Here is an 11,483-nt window from a genome sequence, read left to right on the forward strand (position 1 = left end):
CCAACCATAAAATTATTTTTGTTGCTACTCTATAACTGTAATTTTGCTACTGTTATGAATCGTAATGTAAATATCTTTTTGTTTTCCAATGGTCTTAGGCGACCCCTGTGAAAGGGTTGTTCAACCCCCAAAGGGGTCGAGACCCACAGGTTGAGAACTGCTGTAGAACATTGTCACCATAAACTTGATGCGACTTTTCACAAGTTTGACGCGTGTTCTTCCCTTTATGGAAGTAAAACAGTAAAATGTGGTGAAAATGCAGTTTGGTCTTCCATCTTCAACTTGTTGTAAAATCTACAAAACTCAACCAAATTGTTCAATTTTTTTTTTAGAATGAAGCTAGAACTGTCAGCTGTCAAATGACATAGCAATAACATAGATGCAGATGACTCTAGTACTTCCAGAAATGAACTAGTGCTATCTGTCGCAACATGCGTCATGACTTTTCTGACTACCCAATATATCACGTATCAGTGTAATCATATGGTTCTCAACTTTTTCTGTCAGACTTGTTTGACTTAGCGTAATAATCTCAAGATCCATCCATGTTGTCACAAATGGTATTATTTCATCTTTTCTTATGGCAGAATAGTATTCCATTGTGTATATATACCACATCTTCTTTAGCCAATTATCTATCGAAGGACACTTTGGTTGTTTTCATGTCTTGGCCACTGTAAATAAAGCTGGAATGAACATAGGAGCACATATATCTTTACAGATAAATGTTTTCAAATTTTGGGGGTATATACCCATGAGAGGAATTGCTAGGTCATATGGTAATTCTATTCTTAATTTTTTGAGGAACCTCCACACTGCCTTCCATAGCGGCTGCACCAATCTGCATTCCCACCAACAGTGTATGAGGGTTCCTTTTTCTCCACAGCCTCTCCAACACTTGTTATTATTTGTCTTGTTGATGATAGTCATTCTAACTGGTGTGAGGTGATATCGCATTGTGGTTTTTATTTGCATTTCTTTGATGATTAGTGATGTTGAGCATCTTTTCATATATCTGTTGGCCATCTGTATGTCCTTTTTAGAGAAATGTCTATTCAGGTTCTCTGCCCATTTTTTAATTGGATTGTTAGTTGTTTTTTTTGTTGAGTTGTATCAATTCCTTATATATTTTGGATATTAGCCCCTTATCGGAGGCATTGTTTGCAAAAATCTCCCATTCAGTTGGTTGCCCCTTTAGTTTGTTGATGGTTTCGTTTGCTGTGCAGAAGCTTTTTAGTTTGATATAGTCCCATTCATTTATTTTAGCTTTTACTTCCCTTGCCTTTGAGGTCAAATTCATAAAATCTCTTTGAACCCAAAGTCCATGAGTTTAGTGCCTATATTTTCATCTATGCAGTTTATTGTTTCAGGTTATGTTTAGGTCTTTGATCCATTTTGAGTTAATTTTGGTACACGGTGACAGATAGCAGTCTAGTTTCATTCTTTTGCATGTGGCTTTCCAATTCTCCCAGAGCCATTTATTGAAGAGGCTGCCTTTTCTCCATTGTATGTTTTTGGCTCCTTAGTGGAAAATTGTCCATATTTATGTGGGTTTATGTCTGGGTTTTCAGTTCTATTACATTGGCCTGTGTGTCTGTTTTTCTGTCAATAACATGTTGTTTTGATTATTGTTGTCCTGTCATACAAGCTGAAGTCAGGAGTATGATACCTCCAGCATTATTCTTTTTTCTTAGGATTGCTTTGGCTCTTCAGGGTCTTTTGTAGTTCCATACAAATCTAATGATTTTTTGTGTTTTTTTCTTAAAAAAATGCCATTGGGATTTTGATGGCGATTGCATTAAATCTGTATATTGCTTTGGATAGTATGGCCATTTTAACTATGTTGATTCTTCCAATCCATGAACACAATGCCTTTCCATTTCTTTGTGTCTTCTTCAATTTCTTTTAGACATGTCTTATAGTTTTCAGTGTATAGGTCTTTCACATCCTTGGTTAAGTTTATTCCTAGGTATTTTATTCTTTTTGTTGCAATTGCAAAAGGAATTGTTTTTTTCATTTCTTTTTCTGAGATTTCTTCCCTTAGCTTCTACTCAGATTCTTGAGAGAAGCAAATGAGAATTTATTAGAAGACATTTTTGCAATCTGTAAAGTGCAAATCTGCACTGTTAACTGTGTTCTTGGATTTGTCATATCAGTAGTTATGATTGCATCTGCCTTGGACATGGTTAACACCTGTTTTAGAATAGCTCTTTTCTCCTTAGGAAGATAAGGGAGTATCACTGAGAAAGGAGTATAGTTCTGGGACTATGCCTCCTAAGCAAAGACCAGGTTTTCTCGGCCTCTGCAGCACTGGCAGTTTGGGCTGCATTATTCTTTGTTGTGGGGGCTGACCTGTGTATTGTAGGAGTTTTAGCAGTATCTCAGGCCCCACCCACTAGATACCAGAACCCCCCCCCCTCCCCACTGTGACTACCAAAAACATGCCCAGGTATTGTCAGATGTCCCCTGGAGGGCAGAATCATCCCCCATTTGAGAAGCACTGGCCTAGGGTCCTTCACCCAGTGAGGCCTGTGTAATCTAGAACTGAATCATTTCAAAAGGTGGAAGAGGGCCTAAAAGATTGAGAAGGACTATTTCAGTATGGTAAGGAGCTGGAAGGTCCAACATCCGTGTGCTCTTAGATGCTGTTTCCACGTGGCAGCACCTGACTTGCCTGCCTTCATAATTCATTCATTTGTTCATTCACCTATTCATCAAATTACATTATTGAACACCTGCTGTTGTCAAGGCATAGGCTAGATCTTGTAATGGGAAATAAATGTGAAAGACAAGAAGAGCCTGACACGACACCCAAACTGTCCCACGCAGCTTACAGAGGAATCATTCCGTGGGAGGTGAGCACTGGGAGTGACATAGCTGTACAGCTGTGGCCATGGGGCTAATGGACAGTTGTCTCCATGATGTTGATCTCTCTGTTTTCTCTACACCACTCCCTGAATATTTTCTTTTGTCAATATTACAGTTTTATTTCATATTGAAAGAACAAATGCTTAAGGCATCTAAGTGCACACAAGAGTATTCTCAGATTCTTCCTTTTATAAATGCAAACTGTTAAGTCTGTAGCCAAATGGCATTAAGAAGGTCTGTGACATTTAACCCTTTAGGGAACCCATCAAAGTTCTCCCCCTCACCCCTCGCTTTAAAAGTTCTTCCTGACCTAGGGAATATTACAAGCCCCCCACCCCCATTACCTGTATTGCTGCTTGATCAGGAGTTTTCTCTTACATCTCTTTGGGTGGTGGGTTCTTAGATTCCATGGCATACTGAAATACTAAGAGAAATATTTAAAAAGTAAACTCAAAATTTTTATTTCCTGCCTTAGAAGCAGTATCCTTTTTGTACGTAAGTGCTTTTTTTTGTTTTGTTTTTGTGTGTGTGTGTGTGTGTGTGTGTGTGTGTGTGTGTGTGTGGCTGAGGATTTGATCTGACACATTTCTGTGTGGCCAGTATTGGTAAAGTGTGGGTGTGAGAGAAGAGGCAGCCACCATGGAGAACCTTAGCATGGTCTCAGTATGTCTGAGTCTACCTCTCATTATCTATCCGCAGACAGTCTTTTAACAGAAAATAAGTATCTTTTCTGACCAGCAGAGTGTCCGTGAGCATCTTCCTTTGTGGTGTGTGCTGTGTTTCATTGATGTTTATTCGGTGATTGTCTCTTCATGTGCCAGACTCAGTGCAGACTTTTGAGACACAGCAGGGAATAAGACAGACATTCCCCCTGCTTCAAGGTCAATCAAAAAATAAATAAAAATTATTTTAGGTACTGATAAATGTGATGAGAAAATAAAACAGTGATGTGATAGAGGGTATTAAGAAGTTCAGTGGTTAGGAGCTGTCATCTCTCCTGGAAGACCCAAGTGACAAGGAGCCACTGAGGTGAATGATGGAGGAGGGGCGTTCTGTGCAGAGGGAAAGAACAGTTGTTTTTGAGGCCCAAAGATGATCAGACCCAAAGGACCGATTCTGAACTTGTTCTTTGAGAGTCATAGACCGTACCCATGTTGTATTTACAGACGTTTTTCCTTGATCTATCCTTCTTTCCTACCAGGTGGTGATTGCTCTCCTGCTGTGTTCTCTCTCTGGCATGAGTTAGGACTCTGTGAATCACCCTCATCCATGTTGTCCTAGATGACTCCCAGCTCTTCCTTGGCCTCCTCTGGAAGCCAGCTCTCCGCTAGAAAATTATTTTGTTTCATTTTGCTTTCTCTTTCTTTGTATTTAGGGATTATTAGCAACAATAATATTGGGGAAGTGGGGTCAAATTTTTTGAGTATTAAGTTTGAATTAGGAAGCTGATTGGTGTACAGGTTTAAACATTCATGAGCTTTTTATTCTCCTTGAAAACCAAAACATAATTTCTCTTCCTGCCAGTGGCCAACCCTCCAGCCTTCCTTGATCTTGTTTTGTAATTTTATATGGAAGAAACTGCAGAAACTGAGATTGAACAGTTTGCTTTCCAGCCCCTGAAACTTTAGCTTACTCTTCTGGTCTGGAAACTAGAGTTAAAAATTTACTGACACAACTCTATCCTCTCTTTATATTACTTAAAAATATTTTAAATGCACGCAAAATATACATCTTAAATGATTTTTAGTAAGCGGGCTTCTTGATTTTAGTAAGTTCATACCTCTGCCTTTGCCAGCACTCTGCCCTGGCATCCCCTTCAGGGTGCTGGTCTCCAACACCAGCCCTAGTGCCATTGGCCTGGTGTCACTGATTCCATACGGAATCCCGGCCTGGGCAGAAAGGGACAAAGTTTGATCTCACAGACTTCACTCGCCATTGTTTTTCATATCCTTTTCTTGCTTTGCCTCCTCCCACTCTGTTCACATTGTTTATTTATTCATTCGTTTATTGAAAACAAAACAAAACATTTACTTGAGTACCTACCAATCAAGGGAAAACCATTTGAGTTTAGAGAAAACATATTTGCAAATATGATGCAGACAGTAGTTAGAGGTCATATATTAGATGTCCGTGGGCCATAGTTAGCCTGCAGATGTGTTTTATTTATCTATCACAATCCTTAAGTTTTTGTTTTTTTTTAAATGTAGTTGACAGGATTTGAAAATTGGGCTATTTCCCATAAAAGTTAGATGCTGGAACTGGAGGGCCTGGCCTGTTTCTCTGTGTCTTCACCTCCTTGGATGTGGGGGAGATTAGGGAAGGCACTAGGCATGGAGCAGAGGCTGAAGGCATAATAGCAACCTCGGTCCTTGAAGGTCTTTCTTGCTGAGGTGTTGAATTTGGGTGTCATGCTGATACCTACTTGGAGCCCTAAGAAGACTTTAATTTGAGATATCATATGATCAACTTTGCACCTTGGAGGCAGGTTGAGCAGTTCTTTGGAGGGACAAGTCCAGAGGTAGGGAGATCTTTAGGAGGCTGTTGCAGTGAATATAAGGGGAGGGCCTAAGAAGCTGAGCATAGGAACTGCGCTTAAGTTCAAAGCAGAGCAAATGAATTGGGGAACTCCTGAGAAGAAGAAGGAAGTGCTAACTGAAGCTGGAGAGGAGTCCCGAGGAGGCAGGCTGCTCCTGCTGGAGTGATGTCCGGTTCTTGGAGAGCCTGTGGGGCAGCTGCTTTCCCAGTGACCAGGACTTTGCTAGTCTGTGACTTGCTTGATGGTCTGTGCAGCTCATATGTGGCTGCTTTAGGTAGAACTGTTCACATGGACCGCAAGGCTGGTGAACCAGATTCAGGCTACCCTGCCAGGAGTAGATTCTCGAACTGGCTTGGTGAGAGCATTTTGAGGGCTGCCCCCAGAGGCTGCTGCTGCCACCAGAGGGTGGGGTGTGCCAGCAGCCCCAATGCCCTGCTGGGAGCGAGGCTGCTCCAGGAGTCCAACCTGGAGCAGCTGTGGAGACAGGCTGCACTTCAAGCACATGTCCATGCTCTAGCATCAGAGGGAGAAGTGAGTGGATATTTGGCATCTGCAACTTCTGTTGTAAGAGCTGAGCTCTGCTTCTCACCAAGACTCCAAAGTGGGGTAGGGTTCGTATGAACTGAATAAACAGTTAAGCAAGTTTACTATTTGGAAGTGCTGCAAAGGCTGCAGGAAAAAAATTAGACGAAAACGACCTGAACTTTTCGCCAACAATTCATGGTTCTTGCATCACGACAATGCACCAGCACACATGGCACTGTCTGTGAGGAAGGTTTTAGCCAGTGAATAAGTAACTGTTTTGAAAGACCCTCCCTACTCACCTGATCTGGCCCCCAATGACTTCTTCCTTTTCCCAAAGATAAAGGAAATGTTGAAAAGAAGACATTTTGATGACATCAAGGGTAATATGATGACAGCTCTGATGGCCATTCCAGAAAAAGAGTTCTAAAATTGCTTTGAAGGGTAGACTAGGCACTGGTGTTGGTGCATAGCTTTCCAAGGGGAGTAGTTTGAAGGTGACCGTAGCAATATTCAGCTATGAGGTATGTAGCACTTTTTCTAGGATGAGTTCGCGAACTTAATTATCAGACCTCACCTGTGTGTGTGTGTGTGTGTGTGTGTGTACACAGATGGTGCCAAAAAATGTATACACATTTTAAGAAAGGAAAAAACTGTATTAAAATTGTAGTACTCAGTATACACCCATAACAAAAGACGAATACAAGTCACCTTTGACTTCTGCAATTACAAGAGGTGCTCAAAGTGGTTACCGTCAGCATCCAGACACTTCTGATTATGGAGAACTACTGCTTGAGCAACGTTGACCAAAGTGTCCACTTGTATACCTTTTTTGGCACCCCCCCCCTTCCTGGTATATGTATCTGTCCCCATCTTCTGGCACAGGGCTCCTGAAACCCTTATAATTTTCCAAGTGACAGGAGCACTAGGAGCACCTCTTGTTCTAATATTTGTCTTTGACCCCATCCCTGACACAGGGCTCCTAAACCCTTGTAAATTCCTAAGTGATAAGAACAGCAGCAGCATCTTTTCTCCTAATGGGGTGACTGGGTGGGCTCCTGGATGGGACCTGGATGGGGCCTGGTCAGCAGAAAGACCAAGCCATGATTAGAGCCTTGGAATGTTCAGCTGTACCTCCCCATGCTCCAGAGAAGGGAGGGGCTGGAAGTGGCGTTGATACTTGATCATGCCTACGTGAGGAAGCCTCCATGAAATCCCCATAGTAGGAGGCTCGGAGAGCTTCCAGGTTGGTCACCACATCCACACTGGGAGGGTGACACACTCCAACTCCACAGGGACAAAAGTTTCTGTGCTCAGTACTCTCCCAGACCTATGTATCTCTTTATCTGACTGTTCATCTGTATCCTTTATCATATCCTTTGATAAACTGGTAAATGTAAGTAAGCCTTTCCCTGCGTTCTGCGAGCTTTTCTAGCAAATTAATCGAATCCCCAGAGGGAGGTCCTTGGAACTTCCCATCTATGGCTGTTTGGTCAGAAGTGCAGGTGACAACCTGAGCTTGACCTGCCATCTGAAGTGTGTGTGAGTAGAGGGGCAGTCTTGTGGGACCTGACACAATCTCCCGGTAGATAGTGTCAGAATCGAGTTAAATTGTGGGACACCCATTTGGTATCAGAGAATTGCTTAATGTGAGGGAAATCCCCACACATTTGGTGACCAGAAGTGAAGTGTTCTGTGTGGCAGTAAGGGAGACTCACAGGGAAGAAACTCACAGTGGGGAAGAACTGTTTTTTGTTTTTTGTTTTCCTACATAGGAAGGAAGAGACTGAATGTTTCCTTTACATGGAGTAATTATTAACAGCATCTCTTCTCACTTTCACACGTGCCCTGGTTTTGTCATTGTATGCTGTGGCACCTCACTTGGCCTCCCGCCAGCACAGCGGCTAACCCTGCAGGCTCCGCTGGCGGTGCCAAAGTGGATTTCCCCTACAGTGACTGGTATACATGCCATCAGTTTGTAGCAAAAGATGCTTAAAGAAATCCATGCACTTGGAGAACGTGACTACACACTGCTTCAGACTTCTTAGTGGGAATGGGAGCGTGAAGCAGTGGAGCTGGGAGGGGACACCGGCGGTGGGCCTGACATAAGGACATTGCCTGGGCACTGGGGGTCTGCATTGAAGCGTCACCAAGGCTGGTATGTGGAATGCATTTGGAAACCATATTGGGTGGTGTAGCTTCCCAAGCAGTTTGGGACTTCAGAGTTTCCATACAAAGTATTGGCAACAGAAAGCATTAGTTTCTCATTCCGTAGTTTGCAAAGCAGGGGTGCTTGTGAAAAATATAGTCCCCAGTTCTCATCTCAGATCTACTGAATCATTCTATATGGGGGGAGGGGCTGGTGCTGGGGGAGGTGTCCAGAAATGTTGAATTTTTAACAGATTTTGGTGATTTTGATGAATAGTCTGATTTGAGAACCATTGCCTTAGGAGAAGTAGACATTTGGGAGCAAATATATGTTCTTAATTACTTGTGCATTTAGATAGTTCATTCATTCATTTAGCAACTCTTTATTGCATGATAATCATGGGCCAAACCCGGGGCCAGGAGCTGGGTATGTGGCAGAGTGGCATGATGTGTTTGATGCCCAAAGAGTTTTCCAGTTTAGCAGAAGGGACAGACCGTCACCTAGTAATGCCCCGTGACAGCATCACTCCAAGGGGAGCACAGCAGACTGGGCACTGAAGCAGGGGCCTATCCCAGACTCAGGGTTCAGGACAGGCCTCCTTTGGGCATGAGTCAGAGCTGCCTAATAGTGGGAACATCATGTGCAAAGGCCTCAGAGGACAGAAAGTGGGTTTGCTAGAGCTGTGAGAGAAGTCCCGGATGTGGAGGGGTGTGTGGGGTGCAGTGAGAGAAGGAGGAGTCTGGGGGAAAGGCAGGAAGGAAGGGTGGAGGGGATGCTGGACTCAGGATGCCAAAGAGCACTCACGGGGCCTGAGTGAGGAAGGGCACACGGGATTCATGAGGACGTGGGACAGCCAGGTCTTTAAAGTTTTGTGACTTGATGGGCACCAACACGCTGCCATTCATGGGCTGTTAAGCAGGCGTCCTTCTCGCCATGGGCAGGTCAGAGTCCTGGAGACAAGGGTGTCTGGTTGTGCATGCTGTCCATCTGGGGCGGTGCTGGGAAATGGGTGTGGCAGGCGACCAGCCTGGGCTGTACTCCGGCCATGCTGAGGCCCCAGCCCTGTGCCAAGCACTGTCAGCGTCAGGTCTGTAACGCTCATGCCTGGTCTGTGTCTCTCCCCTAGATCCTGCCTGGCCTGTATATTGGCAACTTCAAAGGTGAGTTCTCTCTCTCTCTCTCTCTCTCTCTCTTTTTTTTTGTATGTATTATTGCGATAAAATACGCATAATATAAAATGTGCTGCTTTAACCATGTTTAAGTATACAGTTCAGAGGCATTAAGTACATTCACACTGCTGTGCTACCATCACCACTGTCCATCTCCAGAACGTTTTCATCTTCCCCAACTGAAAGTTAGTACTTTCAGTACCCATTTGGTACTAATGATAAAACCCATTAAGCATTAACTCCCTATTTCCCTCCCCCCCAGCCCCTGGCAATCACCATTCTACTTTCTGTTTCTATGAATGTGACTGTTTTAGGGACCTCATATAACTGGAATCCTACAGTTTGTCCCTTTGCGACTGGCTTAGTTCACTGGCATCATGTCCTCAAGGTTCATGTGTCAGAATTTCCTTCCTTTTTATGGCAGAATACTATTCTATTTTATGTATACATCACATTTGGTTTCTTCACTCATCTGTTCGTGAACATATGGGTTGCTTCCATCCAAAGTTAAGTTTACTTTTTAAAAAATCAGCTTTATGCTCCTCACACATGATTGAGTCAAAGTGTAGACCCGGTTTATACAGAGTCTCGTCTGGACATGGCCACCACTTGTGCCCAGGCCCCCTGCAGGGCCGTTATCCTCATGCCCTACCCCCTTGGCCAATCGGACAAAGTGGTATGAAGCATGCGAGTTCCAACTTGACCTCTGATCTTCATTTTAATTCTGCATACATGTTGGGACATTATTACCAAAGGAAGATGGCTAAAAGGCACATTTAGTAGCCATGTAACTTCTTTATAATTTTTTATCACTTTTTTCTAGTTATTATTAATAAATTTTCAGAAACCTGTTTAATCACCTGGGAAAAAGAAGAGGCAATTTTATCTTTGGCAGATAATTCTTGACTTGTGTTGACTTTTCTTCTTACACATTTCTCTGCGGCTTATTCAATGTGCATTTATTGATTTGCTGTCAGCTATTGACTTTTTATTTTTAGCTTATCTGTTTCCAAATGCTATGTAGTCACAGAGGTGAGTGGAAACCTCTGGAGCAAAGTGCATGATGGCAGACAGGCTTTTGTTGGTTTGCTGTGTGATGCTTTAAGTGTGTATGTAAGGGGAAGCGCTGGCTCCTCAGCACTGGAGGTAGGGTGTCCTTTAGAGGATGGAATGGACCTAGGAAACTTGCAGAAACAAGTCTGCCTATGCAGGGTTGGAGAAAATCAGACTTTGTCATAGGCATCTGAAATTCTTCCCTCCCTGAACAAGCCAGAACACACTCCTGGCTGTTGCTTAAATTTGTGAGTTCAGGTTCAAATTGATTATAAAAACAATCTTTATGATTCCTCTGCATAATGTTTATTTTTCTCTCCTTCCTGGAACGCTCCTAGTGTGGCCAATTTACCTCAAAGAGAATGAAGCACTGGGAGCTGAGAGCTCTAATTGCTGCTGAAACATATTAAGAGTCGTACTGGATCTCTTAAATCACTAAGCTTTGTAATTCTGAAAAAGCAGCAAGTGCTTTATGGTAGGTAGACCAGTGGAGCTAGAATACATAAAAGAGCAGGTATCTTATGGGTTACTTAGTACATTATCATTAACTGCATTTATGGGAGAAGGAAACATCTTTGTGTTTGAGAACAGAGTTTAGGATAAATTCTTAGAAGTGGAATTACCAGGTGAAAATGTTTACAAATTATAAATTATAATAAATACCAACCAAATTAAGTACAAGGCCAACAGTTTACCAGAGTTTTATCCTTACACATGGAAGGCCACTTTCCTGTAGAAGGACATTATGCACAACTTTAAGGAAATACTTAAAACTTTTTCTAATAAAATCTATACCTATTTTCTAAATAGTCAGTGACATAGAAATCCTTCACAGTTCTAGGATTTTTGCTTTGTAGGTTTCACCCATTAGAGAGTTCTATAGCAACCCACACCTGTCCTTGTTCAAACAGTTCATGTTTTGTTGTTGCTTTCAGTTATTCTGACATTAGTATGTGGTTGTGTTTTATTCACATATTCACCAAACATTTCTTAAACACTTATCAAGTGTAAAGCTTATCTAAAACAAAGAAATGACAGTGTGGTGACCCAGAAGAAGCTGGAAGGAAGTGTTGTGTCCTTATAGCTGCTTGCGGATGAACTCATTTGTTCCACAGACTTGTTGCAAGTGCCGCTGTGTAGGGCACTGTGCTGGGAGTCTGGTGTGGACATGTGTCCTGGTCCTCAG

The 11,483-nt window shown here is 42.7% G+C and overlaps 1 protein-coding gene across 6 annotated transcripts in view; it reads left to right on the forward strand.

Moving 5' to 3' along the window:
- DUSP22 (dual specificity phosphatase 22) overlaps positions 1-11,483 on the forward strand; it is a 71,255-nt gene that overhangs the window by 7,102 nt on the left and 52,670 nt on the right. For 4 of the 6 annotated variants that reach the window (XM_019629424.1, XM_019629422.1, XM_019629423.1 and 1 more), the window contains one exon: positions 9,202-9,235. The exons of the other annotated variants lie outside the window; for them this stretch is intronic. In XM_019629424.1, coding sequence (XP_019484969.1) covers positions 9,202-9,235 — 34 coding nt within the window. Of the gene's footprint in view, positions 1-9,201; positions 9,236-11,483 lie in introns of those variants that run through there. 6 annotated transcript variants of the gene reach the window in all.

This window comes from Hipposideros armiger, unplaced genomic scaffold (assembly GCF_001890085.2).
Source record: "Hipposideros armiger isolate ML-2016 unplaced genomic scaffold, ASM189008v1 scaffold_854, whole genome shotgun sequence".
NCBI classification, from domain to species: Eukaryota; Metazoa; Chordata; class Mammalia; order Chiroptera; family Hipposideridae; genus Hipposideros; species Hipposideros armiger.